The following is a 23,360-nucleotide window of genomic DNA, read 5'->3' as shown; positions in this document are numbered from 1 at the left end:
CATACCATTGACTTGCCCTTGGAACCTCCCTGGAACAGGATTGCACCAGCACCGACAGAGGATGCGTCCACCTCCAACGAGAACTGTAGAGAGACATCTGGATGATGGAGGATAGAGGCTGATGTGAAGGCACTCTTCAGGCTATTGAATGCGGACTCTGCCTCAGGAGTCCACACCTTGGCGTTCATGCCCTTCTTGGTGAGGTTAGAGATAGGAGAAGTCAGTGAGGAGAAGTTTGGGATGAACTGTCTGTAAAAATTGGCGAATCCCAGAAAGCGCTGTATGGCCCTCAAGCATTGAGGGCGTGGCCATTCCAGGACAGACTTTACCTTTTCAGGATCCATCTCGAGACCTCGATTCGAGACGATGTAGCCCAGGAAGGGTAGAGCATCTTTCTCAAACACGCACTTCTCCAACTTGGCGTACAGACGATTCTTCTTTAACTACAGCAAAACTTGACGGACATGTCTCTGGTGCATCATAGGATCTGGAGAAAAAATCAAGATGTCATCAAGATAGACTACTACACAAACATAGAGGTCTCGGAAGATGTCATTAACGAACTCCTGGAAGACTGAGGGAGCATTACACAGGCCGAAGGGAATTACTAGATATTCATAGTGTCCGTCACGGGTGTTAAATGCCGTCTTCCATTCGTCACCCCGGCGAATCTTGGCACCACGTATACGATCAAACAGTTCTGAGATCAATGGCAACAGATACTTATTTTTCACCATGATCTGGTTGAGACCCCGGTAGTCGATACAGGGAGGGCAGAGAACCATCCTTTTTCTTGAAAAAGTTCTCTTTAACATAGGCGGACAAGGACAGAGTCTCTGGCAAGGAGAGAGGATTTACCCTACCACGGGGAAGGGATGCACCAGGAATCAGCTCGATAGGACAGCCTGGTGTGGGGGCAGCGTCTCTGCCTCCCTCTTGCTGAAGACGTCCGAAAATGCAGCATAATGACCAGGCAATCCTGCCAATGACTAAGGCTGAGCCGAACTAATCTGTACCAGGCAACGGTTGTGACACTCAGGGCCCCACTGGAGATCCTGTGGATTTGCCATAAATGTGTGGGTTGGGAATACCCCTTTAAGCACAACGTGTTGTATTCCAAGGTCGTACATATATGTTATCATTTAACTTTTTTTATTCATTTTGCAGGGGCGATTCCATATTTATTTATTTCATTCATTGTGCAGTATAAATAACAAACGGGTCATTATTAATGGTTGCAGTGATACTAAATATAAATAGTCGTATATAAATATAAATATATATTAATTAATATATAAATATTTGTTTTACTTATTTAATAAAATCTGTTCTTTATAGGGAAAATGTTTTTGTTTATTGTAATGTTCTTTTTTTTCTAAACATTCTTTTACTTTTTCTGCTGCCAAACACAAGACGATCATTGTTCCAATGTGTTTCACCTGTTCAAGTCCAGCAGTCAGAAAACCGCATCACGAAACCACAGCAATTCGCAGAAACACCGCATGCGGTTATGCTGCATTGTTCGCGGCCGCGTGGTACACTACCGCTACCTGTGGGCACCCAAAAAAATGATTGGTTCCAGCTAATGGTAATACTTATAGTATAAGCTTCAAAATATTTCCCAGATGTTAGTGGTAAATGTTAGGGCATGTTCACACGGCAACGCAAAATACGTCTGAAATTACGGAGCTGTTTTCAGGAGAAAAAAGCTCCTGAATTTCAGACGTTTTTACAAGTGCGCGCGTTTTTCGCGGCGTCTATTACGGACGTAATTAGAGCTGTTCTTCATTGGAGTCAAAGAAAAACGGCTCCAAATGTGTCCCAAGAAGTGTCCTTACACCTCGTCTGCACAGCACATCGTAAAACCCATTGCAGGCAATGGGCAGATGTTTGCCGACGTATTGGAGCCGTCTTTTCAGGCGTAATTCGAGGCGTGAAACGCCTCCATTACGTCTGAAAATAGGCCGTGTGCACATACCCTTAGTGTCGTATCCTTTTCTCCCTATCACCTGAAAAAATACACGTGGGGCAACGTAAACGTAAATTTCACTTCATACTATTTTTGGATCGTAGAATTACATTTTTTGCGTACGTCTTCTTCCGTAGGAACGCTCATCGTAGTTAAATCTTTACATCTACGTTCGGCTTTAGTGTTTACCAAGTCCGAAAAATAAGAAATAATGAATATTTCCATAGGTTATAAGTAACCAATCATTTTTAGTACCAAAAACGTAGCGATTATTGTTCACGACCCTAAGATTGTTACGTCTATGGCCAGCGGTACACGCCATCTACAAATATCCATACTACAGTAATATTATAAAACATCATCTCTGTAAATTCTATAGTTATAACGATTCACTGATGACATCACACCACAGCGAGTTCTCTCCAGTAGATCAGGCTCAGGAGTATGACGAGTCTAGCCGGCAGCAATTAGCCAATCAGGAGTGACCCCGGATTTACTTCAGATCATTCTATTCGTTGACAGTAGGGGGTGTTAAGAATAAATCCTACTAAGAATCCGGACTATAGGCAATTCACTATTAAAACCTACCCCTATGATTGAGGAATGGTCTGTTCCAATGACGACCGCTCAGCTACGGTTCTAACCATTCGGCTGAAGGGGGGTGTTTGTAATGGTATAATCTGCAATGCCTCTAGTTTGTAAACTATTAGTCACTGTGGGCGCCCCTTAGTAGATAGAGCACTTGTAAAGTTCTTCCTGGTTGTGCCTATGTGTTATGAAAATATGTGAGGGGGCTATGTGCGGCTGATCAGGTGAGTGTGTGGCACAGAGCGCAGCGGCAGCTGGGGGGGGCACCGTTCTCTGTGTGATGTCGCCACAGGGCACACTCTGCGGTTATTAGCACATCGCCATGTCTCTGCGCCCAGTGAGTGACCTGCTGTATGTACTGTTTACTGTCTACTTATTTATGCAGAATGAGTATACTGGGAGTTGTAGTCCTACTATAGAACCCTGGCTGCACAATATAATCTTCAGGCTGGGCATGCTGGGACTTGTAGTCCTCTTTGCTCATACGCCCTTGGCCCCTGAATTTCCTAAATAACAGATTATCTGCAATCTGAACATACTGGGACTTGTAGTTCTCTCCTTTCATGGACTGTTGCAGTTAAAGGGGTATTCAGATTGTAACAAGTTATCACCTATTCACTGGATAGCTGATAACTGTTAGATCGGTGGGGGTCCGACCACTGGGAACCTCTACCAGCACGGATGTCCTGCGTACCCTGCCCCCCTCCCCCCCAGCAGCAAATCCGCTTGCCAGGAGGAGTTGAATGGCGCCGCAGTCGAGCATGCGCCCTGCCGCTGAATTCAATGTCTATGGCGGTGACAGAAACTGCTGAGCGCTGTACCGGAATACCCCTTGAATACTTGCATGTTGGGCATTCTGGGGCTTGTGGTTCTCACCTCTTATAAACCGCTGGTTGTAATGTCTAATTCTATATTAAAGAAATATATTTGCAGTTTGGGCGTGCTGGTACTTGTAGTTCTCCATATAGACCTCTGTAATGTCCATTAATATCGTGGGTCAGTACTGACACGTTTCTGAACTTTGTGTTACTTGTCGGTCTGTACGCCGTGTTCCTAAATACCTGGCGCTTATGGTATACAATATACATTAAACAATTTTATGAGCTGTCTTGTTTTTTTTATTTCAAAGAACTTGTGTGTCGCCTTGGTAAATATGGCGCTTCACACGCCAGTGGTGGGCAGCTGGTGGTTCGGGAACGCGTGGCCCTTGTGTGCTCATCATGCCCTCTTCAATCTATGTATTGTATGGTACATTGCTCTGTAATCATGCCCTGGATATATACCCTGCAATGTGTGACACAGCCGGGTATGTGATAAAGACAGCGGGTACATGAGCGCCCATCTCGTTGCTGCAAATGTGGACATTGAGTTTATCTGAGAGCCGCACATTGCATTCAATGCTCCGTGTGCCACCAGACCCCCATAATGTGACCCAGGGGTTTTCCCACTAATGACATTTATAATCTGTGTACTACTACATCTATTATATTGGATCCATCAGCATGCTGTTTTACGTAAACTGTGTCCTATACGCATGATACAGGCTGCCTCAAACCGCAGTCTGCTGAAGGGTTTATTGGGCAACGTTTTTGGAATTAAATTCCTACGTGTTCCATGCTGTGTGATCAGGCATCTGTAGGGAGCGATTGTAATAATAAGACTATACGTGGGAATTGTCGTATTAAACGCTGTTTACACCTTTGAAAACTTTTTTTTAGAATAAAAATGTCTATCAGTGTGTTTGGCACGACTTTCTAATTACATTTTTATAAAAAATAATTTTTACTTTTTGAGATACAGCTGCTCTGTATACAGAGCAGCTGTATCCCGCTGAGGTCCTGAATCCGTCAGGTCAGTGGGACTGACGGGTTCAGTGACAGCGGGTCCTGATTTGTCTCAGACACGCAGGATCCACCTGTTATCGATCACATCTGAGTTATGAACTTACATGTGATCGGTAACAACTTGATCCTACGTGTCAGAGACAATCAGGAGTCAGGACCCGCTGACAATGAACCTGTCAGTTCGGCGGACATGACGGATACAGGTCTCGGCGCTAGATACAGCTGCTCTGTATACAGGATACAAAGCCGCTGTATCTCAGAAAGGAAAAATTAATTAGAAAGTTCCACCAAACACTCTGATAGACAAAAAAAGTTTTCAAAGGTGTAAAAAGCTTTTTTGGCTACTTGCACACGTTGCGGATTTTGCTGCGGAAAATACGCACCAAAACCGAAGCAATATGCAGGAAATTCACAGGTTAAAAACCGCACCCAATCATGCGTTTTTTTACGTTTTGATGCGTATTTCTGCACGTTTTCATGCTGCGGGTATTTGTACGATTTTTCCACAGCACTAGGCCGATACAATTCGCAAGCAGAAACGCAAGATATTCTAAAGAACGCACCGCAGGTCAATTTCCGCCCCGAAAAAATACCGCAGAGTGTACGTGAGACTTCCTGGCATCTCATTAACTATGCTGGTACTGTATTACGCTGCAGATTTGCCGCAGGAAAAACCGCACATAATACGCATTGTGTGCATTGAGCCTAAGCCGTTCCCTATTAGTTTAGTTTTACCATCGTGGAGTCTCACTTTCTGTTTCTCAGATCTAACCAAGCAGTTGTTTCCTCGCCACCGGTCTCACTCCATTTACTAGTGACGTGTCTGTGGTTCACTTTTATTCTCTTGTGTTTTTCATTTGAGGAACCAGATTTGTTTTCTGAATTCTGAAACCGTTTCGAATGTTCCCACTAAACTGTGCCGTGCCGTCTATCCAGGATGGCCTTTGCCGTGCAGGAGAAGCACTATCCCCCATCTCTACTGAGCTTCTTCATCTATAACCCCAAATTTGGTCCTAGAGAAGGAGAGGTAAGTTCACTTTTATCTAGAATCTGTTTTAATTTAGATGGCAGAAAATTTACCTATAAAAATCATCTGTAAATGTAAATTCTGGAGTTGTCTGTTTCTTTATCATAACTATCTCGTGAAAAGCTGGTTGGCAACCAATTTGGCCGCCATTACAATTCCTACAGGAGTTTTCCACCCCACCTTCTTAGGCCTAATGCACACGATCGTGGTGATTTTGCGATTCACAAAACCACGAATCTGTTGTCTGTCTTTGCGGTCCATTTGTCCACAAAAAAACTTTCATAGTGCATCCGTGTGTGTCATCAGTATTCACGGATCTGCAAAAAAAGGAAGGCTGGAATTGATGTCACCAGTTCGTCCCAACCCCCTGCGTAAATTAAAAGATTGCTCAGGAGCTAATTCCGTGGTGTCGCTTTGCAATGTATGCGCAATTGTGGACGACGACACAAATGCTGTCCACAGTTTTTGCGGTTCCCTTTTATGGGCGTCCGTGCCGCAAATATGGACCATAAAATGTCATGTTCTGAGTTTTTGCGGCCCCAACACGGTCATGTGCATGAGGCCATATAAATGAATGGGTCCGTGTGCTGTCCGCAAAACTGTAGATCGCACGTGGACAAAAAACTGCGGTCGTGTGCATTAGGCCTTAGATTCCCGACTGTGCGGCTAAGCATTACGGGGTCTCTTATTTATTTCTGGCTGTCACATGGCAAATGTGTTGGCATCGGTACCTTCCCATGGCAAGATCAGTTGGTCATAGAGGGTTTCAGCAATCAGACCCGCCACAACCTGTTGATCTCCGGGCAGGAGCAGTCTGACAGGGTACATGTGTATGCATATAAATTAAAAAAACAACCCTGTGCAGTTTGGCTAATTGTAGACACAAATATTCACTTTCTGTTCCTGTTTTTAATATTTTTTTGATACCGGGACTGAGAATGACATTTAACTGCTGTCAATTTGGTGTCTGAAATCGTTGATAATTTTGTCATGAGACAATGTGCAAATCTTTTTTTACATCGACATCTTTTTTTACATCGACATCTTTATAGCTGAGAATTTAGATTCACTTAATGTCATTAGGACAACAATAAACGAATAGGGAACATGTGAGGAAGTGTTGTCATGGGGAAACAAGCACTGTTACGGTTTATGGACCATGTATGACGGCATGTGGAGGCCTTACGGGTCTGTGGCCACCGCGTGGTCTCTGAGAGATTGAATTTTCCCTTAGAAGCAATGCGTAATACATTATTGCAATGGAGTATGCCACAATTGTTGTTGTTTTTTTCATGGGTTCTAAATAAATCAATAAAGAGAACTTTGGTGTGCCTATGTATAAAATCTTAGGTGCGCTGAGGTACCATTTAGGCCCTTAGCAGGCTATGGTCGCTGTATTACGGCTGTGTATAACAAGTATTTATGAGACCGTTATGTCCCTGAAGTCTTATACACAAGCTATTCAGAATTATACAAAGCCTTAGGCCTGATGCACACGACCGTAGCCATGTGCACGGCGGTGATTTTCGGGCCGGCCGGCAGCGGACTGTCAGCCGCGAGCCGCCCGCACATCGCGGGCCGTGCACATGGCCGCGGCCATTATTTTCAATGAGCCCGGACCGCAGAACACTGCCGTAATAAGACATGCCCGTTTTTTTCTGCGATCCAGGCTCTCAGGCCATGCACGGACCGTGAAAACCACGGTCGTGTGCATGGCCCCATAGGAATGAAGGTGGCCGCAATTCTCCCGTGGATTTTTGGGGGAATTGCGGCCGCGAAAGCACATTACCGTGCATGGGGCCTTATACAAAAGTCATTCAGGGTTTTTCTTTGGAGGACAGTGAGCCTCCTTCTGCCAGTTCATGGGCTGTTCACTCTCATTAGTCTTATTCATGTGTCTCTAAAAACGTGTATTTAGATAAAACTAGGCCGCATTTTAAAAAATAGTAAAAAAAAATCTTCTGTTTAGATGTCCATTGACTGCATTCTTGCCACATTCAAATACAAAGGAATACTTGTGTATATAGTGGAGGAAAACCTTGTGAGTTTAATATGGGCTGAATAACATTACCAGGCCTCAGTAAGGCAGGAAGTCATGTAATAAGATTTTACGGATTACAGCCAGGGTGCACTTCAGACAAATCACATTATATCTTACCACTCCGCTTTTATGATCATCCTCATTATATGTCCACCTTCCAGCTATTTTAGATCCTTTGCAGACCTATGTTTCCATGGTAACAGACTACAAACAAGCCATGTATCCATGTGCAGTCTAATCCGTCACTCATATTCCCTTTCATGTGTTCCTTTTCTTATATACCTTCCAGATATAACTATAGAGTGATAGCGTGCCCTGACTTGCATGCACCACAAGGTATTCCTCTGCACCGCAGTCTAGGTGTAGCCCTGGTCTAACGAATACGTCATGACCCTTGTTCTGACGTGACCGCCAAACGGATACCATTATATCCTATGGGTGACTGATGCCACTGTTAGGCATCCGTTTAACACATCCGTCACCCATAGGCTGTTATGGCATCCGTTTAACAGATACGTCATGAAAAGCTATTGAAAAGCTCATAATGTATAAGTTTAACAAACACCTTTGACGGATGCCATACAGTGGCATCCACCACTCATAGGCTACCGGGTTAAAAAAAAAAGTATACGTCTAATATATCCGCATCACTACTGATCTCCGCAGGTTGGAATAGCGTAGTCTACTACGTTATTTAATACCTTTTTTTGCGGTATACTAATGTATACCGGCCAGATGGAGACAAAAAGGACACCTTTTTGGTCTTTGTCTGACAATGAAGCCCTATGGACACATTTATCGTGTACGTCGGCAGCTTTCCCATCATACATATTACACGTAGGCAAAAACCTGATGTGAACAGGGCCTTACAAAGGCGGACATGCAGTGGTGTATTGCTACTACTAATTGATTCCTGCAGAGAAGGTAAAAACACGATCTGTCGCCACTTTTGCATTAGTTTCTCAGGAACCGACCCCTGACTCTCACTATCTCCTCATGTGCTGATATTAAAAAAGTGACGGTTTTACAATCCGTTGCTGAGAAACTATTTAGAAATTGACAACCAATATGGTGGAAGATCCTGTTGTCACTTTTGCAAATATGGCAAATACAACAGGACTAAGGAGTGCCGATATCTCCGTAAAGTAATAGTAAAATGTAATAGTTGAATTCTGTCTGGGACTCTTTTAAAAAAAAATATATATATTTATATGGTCATTTTACATTTTGGGTTGAAATTCACTTTTTTTTTTTTTTTTTTTTTTGTATTTTATTTTTATACAGGAAGAAAAAAAGATTCTCTTTTACTATCCAAACGAAATCGAGAAAAATGAAAAAATTAAAAATGTCGGCTTATGTGAAGCTATAGTGCAGTTTACCAGGTACAGAGCGACTTTATCTATATGGGTATTATCAGGAGTGCAGAGCTAAACTGGCCATAAGCTGTAGGGGGGCGCTGTGCATGATAAATCTAATAACCACGGCATCTCTAGACATTTATGTTGGCTTTTAATGGAACAATTTACTAGTTGCTGGGACTGATGTTTTAGTTATCCATGATATTTTTCAATGAATGTTTTTATTTATTTTTTTGTTTTTTTATTCCATTGCATTTCGTTTTAGGACTTTTAACCCTACAAAGCCAGCACAGTCATTACACACACAAAAAAACAGACAATTCTTTCACGAGCCCGAAGACGGCTTTTGGATGGTGATGGTAAGTCCAGAATATTTTTAACCTTTTTGACATAGTGGTGTATTCTCGTTTTTTTTTTTTTTTTTAGCATTGATGGAGCGTTATACCTAAAAACCATCATCTTATAAAAGAACTGCTAATATCACACCTGTGTTTGTAAATGACTCTAATCGACCTTTTCCCCAGGCTGAAATGGCTGATAACAGAGGATCCGTAGACTGGGCTGGACCTCAGTGTCTCTGTGTCCCTTTCACACATCTTCTGACATGTCAGTAAGACAGAATATGTCAGTGTTGGGGGTCTACACATAATACATACCAGGAAGGCTCTGTTCACATCACGTTTCTCATCTACATTTAGCTTATGCACCAGGAAAGCTCCACCTGACAGATGCCAAGAATGTGCGTTTGGCATCCACCGGGCCAGAAAACCGATTAAGAGGCATTGAGGTTTTTGTTTTTTTATAATGGGAGCCTATAGATAACGTATGCCATTATATGCCTATACAGTGGCATACGTCAGAGGTATACACCAAACGTGATGTGAACAAAGCCAAAGACGGGTGTTGTATAATCTGGGTTATAAATCCGTGTTCTATTTAGCCATCAGCTAAAATATTCCAAGACCTGTCCCTGAACAATGGGCAGATTGAAACTATAGTCACTGGGAGTTTTATTTCCAGGGAGGAATATAAAATCGCCACCAGCTATAGAGGTTTTTTGTTTCCAATTCTCTGACCTGTTTATATACGTGTTTTACTAGCAATGTTCATGTATATGTGAAAAAAAAGAAACATTTTAAATATATATATAATACTCTTTCTCTCTTTTGAATAAATTGGTATTGAGATCCTGTCGGGTCATGGCTTATCAGTACTTATTATTATTTGTTAACTATTTAGGTGGTAAAAAATCCAGTTGTAGAAAAGCAGAAAGATGGGAAGGCTGTGTTAGAATATCAAGAAGATGAGTTACAGGTAAGTGCAGAATAATAGAAACTCTTTAGATGTATAGAACTGGTGTATATATACATATATACAGTGAAATTCCTTTAATCCAAAAAGTTTGTTAAACCAGCAGACAGGCCAATATCTTGTCAAAGGTAACAATACTGGAAGCCTAAGTTTAAATAGAGATACACAATAAGAAAATTTCTAAGCATCCGATATTTCAGGCTATTTGGTCATCTGGAACCTGTCCGGTCCTACCGATGCTGAAATAACTGAATTTTTGGCTACAGAATTTTGACTGAATTAACTGAATGGTTAACTTTTTTTTATCCGAAGGACAAGGTGTATTCTTCAGTCTTGAAGCAATGCTACAAAATGTATAAGGTACGCAATCTATATACTGCTCAATCTATTATATGCTTGTCCTGTGATGATAAGGCAGCCTGTGACTTTTTGGTGGATGTGTTTTCTTATGGAGCGGTGAAGTTTGGGGCGGTTTCACATACAACATTTAGCAGCGTTTTTTGAGGGTTAACAGGCTGCAGCCAGATTTTAGTTGAAAGTATATACTAAAATAATACAATCTTTACATACGCAGCCTTTTGGTTTGTGGTGTATTTATCAAAATGCAGTATTCTGAACGTATTGCAGGTTTTCGCTAGAGGCTTCTTTTAATAGAATTTGCAACACAAATGACAAGTTGTTCTCATTGTCTGCCACGTTATAGAGACGGTGGAGCTGCAGCCGGTCACCGGTCACTGTTTCTACAAGATTACTCGCTCACCTTACACTCTCCACTTCTCCCTTTTCTCTCCCCTGTTAGTACTCGTCTACATATTGCTTGACTCCTTGCTGAGTCTGCTGCGATTACAGGACTATTAGGCTGGGTTCACACGTCCATGTTACGTCCGTAATGGACGGAACGTATTTCAGCCGCAAGTCCCGGAGCGAACACACACTGCAGGGAGCCGGGCTCCTAGCATCATAGTTATGTACGACGCTAGGAGTCCCTGCCTCGCTGCGGGACACTGTCCCGTACTGTAATCATGTTTTCAGTACGGGACAGTAGTTCCACGGAGAGGCAGGGACTCCTAGCGTCGTACATAACTATGATGTGAGGAGCCCGGCTCCCTGCACTGTGTTCGGTCCGGGACTTGCGGCCGAAATACGTTCCGTCCATTACGGACGTAACATGCTCGTGTGAACCCAGCCTTAGGTAGCAAGTCCTTCCTGCAGGCACACAAATAGCTTGTAATTCCCTGTATGTTTGGGAAAGATATTCAAGTTATTTTAGCTATTTCTTTATCTAGATCTCCTGCAGCTGACGTCAGCAGGGAGGAAGTAAAGGGCTGCAGTAATTCAAGTCTCCTTCTACTCTGCCCCATATTAAAATGAGTAGGGTGTGCTGCCTGCAAATGAATAAAAGCGAATATGTTGGTGTTACCGTATTTTTTCCTATTCTCCTGGAGGTATAATGTTAATTTTTTTTGTTTCCCTCTTCAGCTATTTAATGGCACCTTTTACAAAGCTATGGAAGCTGTTGGAGTTACAATGCTCAAAGATAGGTTGGAGAAATTCTTTCTTCGGGTAATTATATAGTAAAATGTTTTGTGTTTTTGTTCTGTTGTTTTTTGTAAACCTTATTCACCCCCTGTAAATCCTGGTGCCTAGCGCTATGTATGCAATCAGACCTGCCTACAGCCCTTAAAGGGGTTTCCAGCACTTTGGGATTGATGGCCCATCTACTACATGCACACATTGCATAATTGGCTGCGGAAAATATGCATCAAAACCGCAGGAAATTCGCATGTAAAAACCGCACTTAATCGTGAGGGTTTTTTGTTTTTAGGTGCAGTTAAATTGCTGCATTTTCACTGCAGCGTGTACATGAGATTTTTTTTTAAATCTCATTTACTTCTCTGGTACTGTATTACGCTTCAGATTTACCACATGCAAATACGTGTGGCAAAACCGCATGTAATTCAAAATGCAACAGCGCTCTGAGCTCGAAGACATACGCAAACATTAAGTATACAAATGACTTTAAATTGTATTACTGCTGTTTACTATGCTTACAAATGTGAGGTTCTTAGTGCACAATTTGATCAAATTGTGTAAGCCCACCCGCCATGACACATTTAAGGAGGGGTCTCTAACCTAAACAGACCTGGGCCTAGGCCTGCAAAATAAACTCTAGGTAGGCCGTCAATGTCAGATCAGTGGGGGCTGACTCCTGGCACTTTCACTAATCAGTTGAGTGAGGCGATCTGGTTAGCTTTGCATCTACTTCATTGTTTACTAGGCACAGCGCCGTACGTTTTGTAGTGGCTATGCCTTGTACTGCAGATATCTGCAGCTCCGTCCCATTCAATTAAATGGGACTTCGCTGCAATACCAGCTCTATCAGCCACTACCAAATATATGGCGCTGTGCCTGGTAAACAATGAAGGGGACGTGGTGTTATTCAATCAGCTGATCGGTGATGGTGCTGAGAGTTGGACTCCCACCGATCTGATATTTTTGGCCATTCTGAAGGATAGACCATCAATATCAAAGACCTGCAAAACCCCTTTAAGAGGGTGTATTATAGAAATAATGGAGGTGGTGGTGGGTCGAGGTTGGATTTGTTTAGTAGGAGCAGGTAGTTGTGGGCAGGGATTATTGGATTAGATGTTGTGTGCCGGAAGGGATGATATTGTGGATGGGGTGAGAACTGGTGCTTGTCGGAACGGTAGGTACACAGCGAGAGGGTAGGCTTTGTAAATGATGTCTTATTCTTCTTTCCACAGTATTTACAGACATTGCACTTACAGTCTTGTGATCTGCTCGATGTATTTGGCGGCATCAGTTTTTTTCCGTTAGATAAGATGACATACCTGAAAATCCAGTCGTTCATTAACAGAGTGGAGGAAAGTCTTAGTCTTGTGAAGTATACAGCGTTCTTGTACAATGACCAGCTCATCTGGTAGGTCTCCGCATGCAATGTTTATGTCCACATCATTTTACAGTTTATATCAAAAGTTGACTAACTTTTGTGAATACATTACTTATCTTGTACTGGTCCTAAATTACAGCCTGTATTATTGTCCAGGGCTTTATTCCCTGAATGGCAGGCCTCAGAGCAGAAATCTCCAAGCATGCCTACGAGGGCTTTTCTCTGGCAAATAACCTCCTAGGAAGTGTCACCTCTTCATCAGAAACTGCATAGCAATCGGATAGAGGAAAACTAAAAGCTGGCTATACAGTGAAGGAAATAAGTATGTGATCCCTTGCTGATTTTGTAAGTTTGCCCGCTGTCAAAGACATGAACAGTCTAGAATTTTTAGGCTAGGTTAATTTTACCAGTGAGAGATAGATTATATAAAAAAAAATAAAAAAAATACCATAGTCAAAATTATATATATTTATTTGCATTGTTCACAGAGAAATAAGTATTTGATCCCCTACCAACCATTAAGAGTTCAACCCCCTCCAGACCAGTTACACGCTCCAAATCAACTTGGTGCCTGCATTATAGACAGATGTCTTACATGGTCACCTGTATAAAAGACTCCGGTCCACAGACTCAATTAATCAGTCTGACTCTAACCTCTACAACATGGGCAAGACCAAAGAGCTTTCTAAGGATGTCAGGGACAAGATCATAGACCTGCACAAGGCTGGAATGGGCTACAAAACCATAAGTAAGACGCTGGGTGAGAAGGAGACAACTGTTGGTGCAATAGTAAGAAAATGGAAGACATACAAAATGACTGTCAATTGACATCGATCTGGGGCTCCATGCAAAATCTCACCTCGTGGCGTATACTTGATCCTGAGGAAGGTGAGAGCTCAGCCGAAAACTACACGGGGGGAACTTGTTAATGATCTCAAGGCAGCTCGGACCACAGTCACCAAGAAAACCATTGGTAACACATTACGCCGTAATGGATTAAAATCCTGCAGTGCCCGCAAGGTCCCCCTGCTCAAGAAGGCACATGTACAGGCCCGTCTGAAGTTTGCAAATGAACATCTGGATGATTCTGAGAGTGATTGGGAGAAGGTGCTGTGGTCAGATGAGACTAAAATTGAGCTCTTTGGCATTAACTCAACTCGCCGTGTTTGGAGGAAGAGAAATGCTGCCTATGACCCAAAGAACACCGTCCCCACTGTCAAGCATGGAGGTGGAAACATTATGTTTTGGGGGTGTTTCTCTGCTAAGGGCACAGGACTACTTCACCGCATCAATGGGAGAATGGATGGAGCCATGTACCGTCAAATCCTGAGTGACAACCTCCTTCCCTCCACCAGGACATTAAAAATGGCTCGTGGCTGGGTCTTCCAGCACGACAATTACCAGAAACATACAGCCAAGGCAACAAAGGAGTGGCTCAAAAAGAAGAACATTAAGGTCATGGAGTGGCCTAGCCAGTCTCAAGACCTTAATCCCATCGAAAACTTATGGAGGGAGCTGAAGATTCGAGTTGCCAAGCGACAGCCTCGAAATCTTAATGATTTACAGATGATCTGCAAAGAGGATTGGGCCAAAATTCCATCTAACATGTGTGCAAACCTCATCATCAACTACAAACAACGTCTGACTGCTGTGCTTGCCAACAAGGGTTTTGCCACCAAGTATTAAGTCTTGTTTGCCAAAGGGATCAAATACTTATTTCTCTGTGCACAATGCAAATAAATATATATAATTTTGACTGATTTTCTTTTTTTTTTTTCTTTTTATATAATCTATCTCTCACTGGTAAAATTAACCTAGCCTAAAAATTCTAGACTGTTCATGTCTTTGACAGTGGGCAAACTTACAAAATCAGCAAGGGATCAAATACTTATTTCCTTCACTGTACATTAGTGATTTCAGGCGGCCGTTTTGTTAACCACTTCTCATTCACGGTTGATTTGTGATGGTTGTCGTTTTGGACGCCAATGCCATAGGCTTAAATGACAAATTTATCTCTGCCAGAAGCTTGTCGACGGTCTCTAATATCAGCAAGAATAGTGAATGCAGCTCTAATAGGCTATAACACTTATTATATAGACTTCTATCATATAGAATTGCAGCCTGTATTCTGCTGACAGACCGGCATGGCAACTGTAAGGAACTGACTTTGTCTGTCACTGCCATGATCCGTTATCAGAATTGCTACTAATTGATGTCAAAGCAGTTCCCTAATATACATGCATGTTCGACATCGAGTTTAAAAGGAACCTGTCAACAGGCCTATTACTTAGACGGATCCCTGTTCTCCTGGGAGGGAGCTATATATATTGAGCATATCTATGTCTTCCAGGATGGCAGCCCTTTACCTTACGTCTCTATCTCTCTTGGTTTCAACATCACTGACACTTGACCACAGACAGTCTGTGGATATTGTCCCATATAGTAGGTTATAAAAGACTGGTTTCCTTTAAAGGCAATGTGTTGCCAGAAAAACATGTTTTGTTTTTTTTTAATTAAACATTTAGTGTGTAGGTGATTAAACATTGTTCAGGAAATATTATAAATTAATTCTAATTTATAATATTTCCCATTGCTGGTCACTAGATGGAGCTATTCCCAAAATTGCAGCATTGCATGTGGTAAAGCAACCACATTGCTTTATGCTGCAAAATTGGGTAAAAAGCCCTCGCTCTAGTGAGCTCTCAGCATCCCCCCCCCTCCTTTATCCTGGCTAGTGCCGGGATAAACGAGGGGTTTGAACAGTCTAACCTCCTACACTGTGTGTCGCCATTTTTTGAGCTAACACACAGTGTAGTAGGTTTACATACAGTAGTAAACGTACACAAACACGAACATACATATAAATCTCTTACCTGCTCCTGCCGCCGCGGCTCCCTCCGGCCCGTCCACTCCGTCTGCTGCTGCTGGTCCAAGTGCACAAGTCCGGAAGCCGCGACCGGAAGTAGTAATCTTACTGTCCGGGCGCGACTTCCGGTCCACACGAAAATGGCGCCGGACGGCGCGCATTTCAAATTGGACTGTGGGAGCGGCGCATGCGCAGTTCCCACACAGACGGCGTACATTGAAGTGGATGGGACGGGAGCCGTTCGCAGTCCCTATGGGACTGTGGCTGCCGTATTCCATGTCTGTATGTGTCGTTAATCGACACATACAGAAATGGAACAAAAAATGGCAGCCCCCATAGGGAAGAAAAAGTGTAAAAATAAGAAAAAGTAAAACACAAACACACAAATAAATATAAACGTTTTTAATAAAGCACTAACATCTTTAACATATGAAAAAATAATTTGTGATGACACTGTTCCTTTAAAGACTCCTTCACCAGTTTATCAGGTCCCTATCTCCTAACTAATCTTATAGGCGCTTTGCTGCTGGTAACTACAGTGCAAATAATGAAAGTTTTTTTAAAACAAATGACAAAGTTAGGAGCTTTTCTCTAGATATGTAAATGAGCCTTTATTAGACAAGTGGGAGGTAACAGCGGCGATTCTCCAGAGGTGGAGCCTCCTCACAGCCTCTGACGCTGTCCTATCAGCATGAAGCTGCTTCACACAGTGTGAGAGACTGAGGCTGGAGGGAAGGGGCATCACTTCAAACAGCCGTATCTCAGACTGTGGACCACCTAGAACAGCGGTTCTGGTGGCATATGAAAGAGGAGATTCTAGTCTTTCATATGACACCAGGATCGCTGTGAAGCAAGCGGAGATATCACCAGTTGAATACACAGTCTGTATACTATTTGACCAGACTGTGTTTCTGGGCACGGAAGGGGGAGAAGCTGTATGCTGATTGGACAGCGTCATACAGAAAACATTACATCGCCCAGAGTGAAAAGAAAGAGTCCTCTCCTATTTGGCTATTAGAGCCACATTAGCATATTTTGAAAAATGCTCATAACTCTGCAAATAATAAACGTTTTTTTTTTAAACAAATGACACTAGTTATCAGCAGCAAAACACCTATTAGAATAGTTAGGAGATAGGGAATTGATAAACTGGCGACAGATCCTCTTTAACCCCTTAAGGACGGAGACCTTTTTAATTTTTTCGTTTTAATTTTTCACTCCCCGCGTTTTATTTTCGTTTTTTTTTTTCGTCAATAGAGTGGTCTGAGGGCTTATAGTTTACGGGAGGAGTTGTAGTTTCTAATGGCACCATTTAAAGTACCGTATCATGTACTGGGAAACTGGGAAAAAATTATTTGCGGGCTGAAATTGGGAAAAAAACTGTGAATCCTAAATTTGTTTTTAGTTTTTACGGCTTTCACCGTGCAGTCAAAAAGACAACTTAACTTTATTCTGCGGCTCAATACGATTACGGTGATACCAAATTTTAGATAGATTTTTTATATTTTATTACTTTAAAAAAAATATGTTTTGTTTCATTAGATTCTGAGAGCCATAACTTTTTTTTTTTTTGTGTAGATTGAGCGGTGTGAGGGCTTATTTCTTGCGGATCAAGTTGTAGTTTTTATTGGTACCAATTTTTGGTACGTCCAACTTTTTGATCACTTTTTTTCGGACACTTTTTTTTGCGACCTAAGGTGACCAAAAAACAGCGATTTTGGTGGTTTCAAATTTTTGTTTTCTACTGCGTTCACCGTGCGAGTTAAATAATGGTATATTGTAATAGTTCAGACTTTTCCGGACGAGCGATACCAATTTTTTTTATTTTTTACATTACTGTCGAGGAAAAATGTGTTTTTTGAACTTCTTAATACACTTTTTTTTTTTTTTTACATTATGAAACATTTTTTTTTTTTTTTTTATACACCATTTATTAGTCCACCTAGGGGACTTAAACCAGCGATCGATAGACTGCAATATATTGCACTACTAATGTATTGCAGTATATCGTCATTTTCACAGGCTTCTGTTAAGACGTCCAGAGACACGGCTTAACAGACGCAGACAAAAGGCAGCCCTGGGGGCCTTCATTAGGCCCCTGGGCTGCCATGACAACCACCGGCGCCGCCCGATCACAGTGTGGGGGCGCAGATGAGCTGTCTGAGGGGATTATCCCCCTCTTTCTAATGCTTCAGATGCTGCGGTAGCGATTGATCGCAGCATTTGAGGGCTTAAACGGCCAGGAACAGCTCGATCGCTGTTCCCATCCTTTAGTCTGGGCTGTCAGTTGTAAAACACCGCTGACGCCCGCAGGGTATGAAGGACGCTCAGCCCATGAACACCCTCCATACTTCCCTATGACACATCACGTACATGTACGTGATAATGCGTCAAGAGTTTAAGTAAAAAACGTTATTATCACGGAAGCCAGCAAGGGGAGCAAGTTCATTGCATTACACAACCCTCCTGCTGTTCAAGGACCTCACTGCCACGGTCTCCAAAATATCCTAACAGCGGGCAGTCCCAGCTATAGGTCTGTCTGTATATAGCACCACCTGCGGCTGATTGGAATAGAAATGACAGCCTGTTTGTACCCATCTCATCTACACGGGTCATGTGTCCCATTTCTGCAAAGGGATAAAATGTAGTAATAATTTATGACTAGGTGTAAATTGGTGTGAAAGGAGAGCGCAGAGTAGATGCTGTCTTATCAGCTCCTAGCATTGTATCTTGTTTGCTATGTGGCTGGGTGCATCTATCAGCCTCACCCTCTAAGACCAGTGTATTACTGCTCATTAATAGTACAGGGAATAGGTGTATGTTACCAATGGAGTCTGCAAGTTGACGTCATTGCAAGCCATGAAACCAAGGAAAGTATGCACATGATGGACATACAGCTTGGTGCTAGTAGATCCTGTGTTTGAGGCGATTGGCCTCATGTCAGACAGAAGATCCGCTTGTCGTTGTTTTTTTTATAACCCTAAAAAAGTACTATTTTGAAAGGATGTCAACCTCTTCTGAAAATGTAGTATTACATGGCGACCAATCAGATGAATGGTCGTCTATGTAATGCATGGACTACCAGGTCTGACAGAGTAGGAGGCGCTAATACTGAGCGGTCGTCCACTGTGTGGCTATCCGATGAGTAGAACGAGGGAACGAAAGTCCCACAAAGTACTCCATGGAGCGCTAGTGTGGATGCTCGACCAACGAAGCATCCGTTTCTATGGAGCTGCCGGAGACAGCGGTCCCGGAATTCCCATAGAAAATAATGGTGCGCTAGTTGAGAACATTTTAGGGTAAATTTATTAAGACTGGCGTTTCATACCAGCTGGCTTAAAGGGGTTGTCCGGGCACGCGACGGGTCATCCGTGCATGATTCGTGGGGGACCAACACCCAGACCCTGCACCGATCAGCTGCCTCCAGGCGCTGGATATTGTGCGAAGTTCGGAGTCGGAAGCAGTTGGCTCCGTACACTGCGTAGTGGCCGTGCTGCAGAATTGCAGCTCTGCTCCTATTCACTTGAATAGGAGCAGAGCTGCACTACTGCAGCTCGGCCGCTATTCTGGACCTGTGCCATCTGCTTCCGGCATGGACATCTGATGCCCAGAGGCAGCCGGAGCAGCTGATTGGTGTGGGGTCCAGGTGTTGAACCCCCACTGATCATGTACTGATGTCCTAACCGTTGGATAGGTCATCAGTTATCCGTGCCCGGAAAACCCCTTTTAAGATGCAACAAATCTATTAGGAGGCGCATGCCTCTTGATAAATTCGTCACATCTTTGGCTGTTTTTGTGCCACTGAATGAAATCTACACCAGGCAGAAGCTGGCTTAGATTTTAGAAAGAACTCACGCCAGTTTCTGGCATAAATTAAATAAATAAGTCCAGCTGCGGGTGACTCCGTTCCTTTCCACTAAGCCCTGTCCACTTTTTAAAAATAGAAAAGTGTAGATCACAGCGGAAATGGTCCAAAATTTTTGCTGCTTTTCCGGCATAGAAAAATTGTTAAATATTCCCCTTAAATTTTACAAATAATATAAAGTCTGTTTTTTTTGTTTTTTATGAGGCATGCATCAATGTCCATATCCTAAATCCTAGCTGTGTTGTCCAGAGGTTGTCACAGCCCCACCCCTGTTATGAACAGTACTGAGTATGATTATATTAAAGGAACACTCCAGACAAAGTGATCGTGTGTCATGTCAAGTACATGGCCTCGGGGGCGGTGTATGACACAGGTTTTAAAAAATCACCAGAGTCACAGTTGTTCTGTATTCTCATATCTTCACATTGATCTGATTTGCTACACCAGTGTGAATGTAAAATATCCATACCATCCTTCTTTTTTTTTTTATTATGGTGGGAAAATATTAGGGAAACACGACCGTGTGTCCCTGTCGGTCAAAGCTGTCAGCGCCAGCCTCTCCACCCTGCCATTCCCTGTTAACACCCGGCACTGCGGCTCTGTCCGACTCGGGTATCACATTGTAGATCTCCTGCTCAGATTACGGCACATACTATAGTGTGTCTCCTTTACATGCTGTATTGGGATATAAATAAAGCTGCAGGCCCGTGGCCTTGTTTGTGAGAGGCGTTCGAATACCTAATAGTTGCATCATCTGAGAATCTGCCCTGTACAACGAATTCTGCTCCGTCTGCAGCTTTTATGTGCGATAATTAGAAACTCATCAAGTGCCAATTTAAAGCCGTTACTGGAAATCCAGAAACTTAAAGGGGCGTCACCGGATCTAAAAATAGGGGCACAGGCTGTACAGAAACCTTGTAATGTAGTCAGTCAATGTGGGCCCGGGGTTGTCCATTATACAGAGGAAGGGGTTTCATAATGTGTCCCCCTCTCGGTCCTTGAAGTTCATCTTGCTAGCTGTCAGACAGACATTTAATTTATACTTTAATTGCCCGCATTTCCCACCAATCCCTAGTGTTCTTCTTTATAACACATGATACCCTTACCACCCCCATCCCCTCCACATATGTAGTCCTTAATAAAGGGCTTACTGACCACCCTACCATGTATCTGTAATAGGGTTCTGCAGCTCATCTACCAGCTCCGTCTTATGTACGCTGCCGTCTAGCGCTCTACGCCAGGGGTCCGCTACTTTCGGCACTACGGCTGTTGTGAAACCAAAATTCCCAGCATGCAAAAAACCTTTTGCTGGAATAATAAAGCCTTTGACTGTCAGGACATGCTGGGAGTTGTAGTTTTACAACAACTGGAGTGATGAAGGTTGCTGACCCCCCCCCCCCCCCTACACGGAAGCCCTGATTGGTTACAGTGTGAGCTTGTCACAGTGTAAATCTATTCACGTAACAGGCACTGTTCCCTCACCCATGAAATAAAAGGAAGAGCTCATCAGACCCTGGCCCCTACATCATTATCATCCGCTCGTACAGTTGATCATACAAGAAATTTAGGGGCAGAACTTTTTTGTTTTTTAACACATAAACTGCCCCCCATGGACTGAGGATGGAGACTAGAAATTGTTTGTTGGATGGCGAGACCTAAAAAAAAAAAAAAAATTCTATTTCCATGCCACCACCCTGACGTATCGTATTTAAGACGTACGGGAATTCTAATAGAAATGCTAATTCAGTTTCGTTGGAGTTGCCCTTTAAGCCAACATGGACGTACTGATGTTTTCTCTTGCTGACAAGACAATGTATAGAAAAATGACTACTCGCCCTTTAAATGTATAGATTTTGTGTGTCATGATTGTCCTCTTTCTAACAGGAGTGGATTGGAACAAGAAGATATGCGAATATTGTATAAATACCTCACTACATCACTATTCCCAAGACACATAGAGCAGGAGGTAAATACTGCGATCCTATGAAGAGACCTTTTAAGTTGTCAAATTAGAAAAAGATGACTACTTTCTTCCGGAAACCGTGCCGCGCTTGTTCACCGTACTGCAGCTCAATCCCATTCACTTAAATGTTCCAATTATGACTCAAACTTGTTGTCCTATAATCCAAATCTAGAGGAGAGTGATATTACCACGAGCTGTTTCAAGAGGGCTTGTCCGGTTTCAGCAAATAAATGTTTTTCTTGTATAATGAAAAGTTATAACAATTTTCAGTATACTTTCTGTATCAATTCCTCACAGTTTTCAATATCTCTGCTTGTTGTCATACAATAGGAATCTTCATTGTTTACTCCCAATGAATAAAAAAAAAAAAGAATCTGTCCTGGTCACGTCATGCACAGCTCACTAGTGACACAACTCTCACACATCTAATATAACGAGCGATGGACAGATGTTTACCTTTTGAAAGAAAACAATCGAGGTTCCTATTGAATGAAAGCAAGCGGAGATCTTGAAAACTGAGATTGTTAGAGAAAGTATAATGGAAAATTGTATAACTTTATTATACAAAGAATAACCTATATTTGATGAAACCGGACAATCTATTTAATGAAACTAAAAAATAAGAGATAAATGTTTGCATAGAAAATAAAGCAATGAATAGTATAAAATGTAGTAGTACATAGTGTTGATCGGTCTATGGCAGGGGTCTCAAGCCCGCGGGCCGCATACGGCCCCTAGGGCTGTCCTCTGCAGCCCGTGGGACACAGAGCCGCTAGTATCGGCTCTGCTCCGAGACTCTGGAATTCCCTTACATCGCTGTCCACATATGAACAGCGATGTCTGGGGCTTCCCCAGAGCCTGAGTCCCGGACAGAGCGCTAGTACAGGCTCTGCTCCGGGACTCTGTGGAATTCCCTGACATCGCTGCCCATATATGGACAGTGTGTCAGGGTCCTCCCAAGAGCGGAGTCTCGAGCAGAGCGCTAGTACAGGCTCTGCTCCAGGACTCTGTGCAATTCCGTGACATTGCTGTCCATATATGGACAGTGTGTCAGGGTCTTTCCCAGAGCGGAGTCCAGGGCAGAGCGCTAGTACAGGCTCTGCTCCGGGACTCTGTGGAATTCCCTGACATCGCTGCCCATATATGGACAGTGTGTCAGGGTCTTCCTCAGAGCGGAGTCCCAGGCAGAGCGCTAGTATCGGCTCTGCTCCGGGACGCTGCGGAATTCCCTGACATCGCTGCCTATATATGGACAGTGTGTCAGGGTCTTCCCCAGAGCGGAGTCCCGGGCAGAGCGCTAGTATCTGCTCTGCTCCGGGACGCCTCTGAATTCCCTGACATCGCTGCCCATATATGGACAGTGTGTCAGGGTCTTCCCCAGAGCGGAGTCCCAGGCAGAGCGCTATTATCGGCTCTTCTCCGGGACTCTGGGGAAGCCTCTGACATCGCTGTCCATACATCGACAATGATGTCAGGGGCTTCCCCAGAGCTGGAGTCCCAGTAATGTCAGGAGCACAGCTGGAGTCCCAGTAATGTCAGGAGCACAGCTGGAGTCCCAGTAATGTCAGGAGCACAGCTGGAGTCCCAGTAATGTCAGGAGCACAGCTGGAGTCCCAG

General features: G+C 43.2%; 1 protein-coding gene across 7 annotated transcripts in view; it reads left to right on the top strand.

Moving 5' to 3' along the window:
• Positions 1-2,611: 2,611 nt before the first annotated feature.
• Positions 2,612-23,360, top strand: part of CCZ1 (CCZ1 vacuolar protein trafficking and biogenesis associated) — a 36,910-nt gene continuing 16,161 nt past the window's right edge. The window contains exons 1-9 of one of the 7 annotated variants that reach the window (XM_075831381.1): positions 2,612-2,781; positions 5,338-5,428; positions 8,754-8,851; positions 9,093-9,186; positions 10,067-10,141; positions 10,451-10,498; positions 11,618-11,701; positions 12,904-13,079; positions 21,665-21,746. In XM_075831381.1, coding sequence (XP_075687496.1) covers positions 5,339-5,428; positions 8,754-8,851; positions 9,093-9,186; positions 10,067-10,141; positions 10,451-10,498; positions 11,618-11,701; positions 12,904-13,079; positions 21,665-21,746 — 747 coding nt within the window. In that variant the 5' untranslated portion in view covers positions 2,612-2,781; position 5,338. Of the gene's footprint in view, positions 2,782-2,813; positions 2,909-5,263; positions 5,429-8,753; positions 8,852-9,092; positions 9,187-10,066; positions 10,142-10,450; positions 10,499-11,617; positions 11,702-12,903; positions 13,080-21,664; positions 21,747-23,360 lie in introns of those variants that run through there. The other 6 variants (XM_075831382.1, XM_075831378.1, XM_075831379.1 and 3 more) reach the window with 6 other exon arrangements.

The sequence above is a fragment of the Rhinoderma darwinii genome, chromosome 6 (assembly GCF_050947455.1).
Source record: "Rhinoderma darwinii isolate aRhiDar2 chromosome 6, aRhiDar2.hap1, whole genome shotgun sequence".
NCBI lineage: Eukaryota > Metazoa > Chordata > Amphibia > Anura > Rhinodermatidae > Rhinoderma > Rhinoderma darwinii.
The sequence above is the reverse complement of the archived record's forward strand: the minus strand, read 5'-3'. Positions and strand labels throughout refer to the sequence as shown.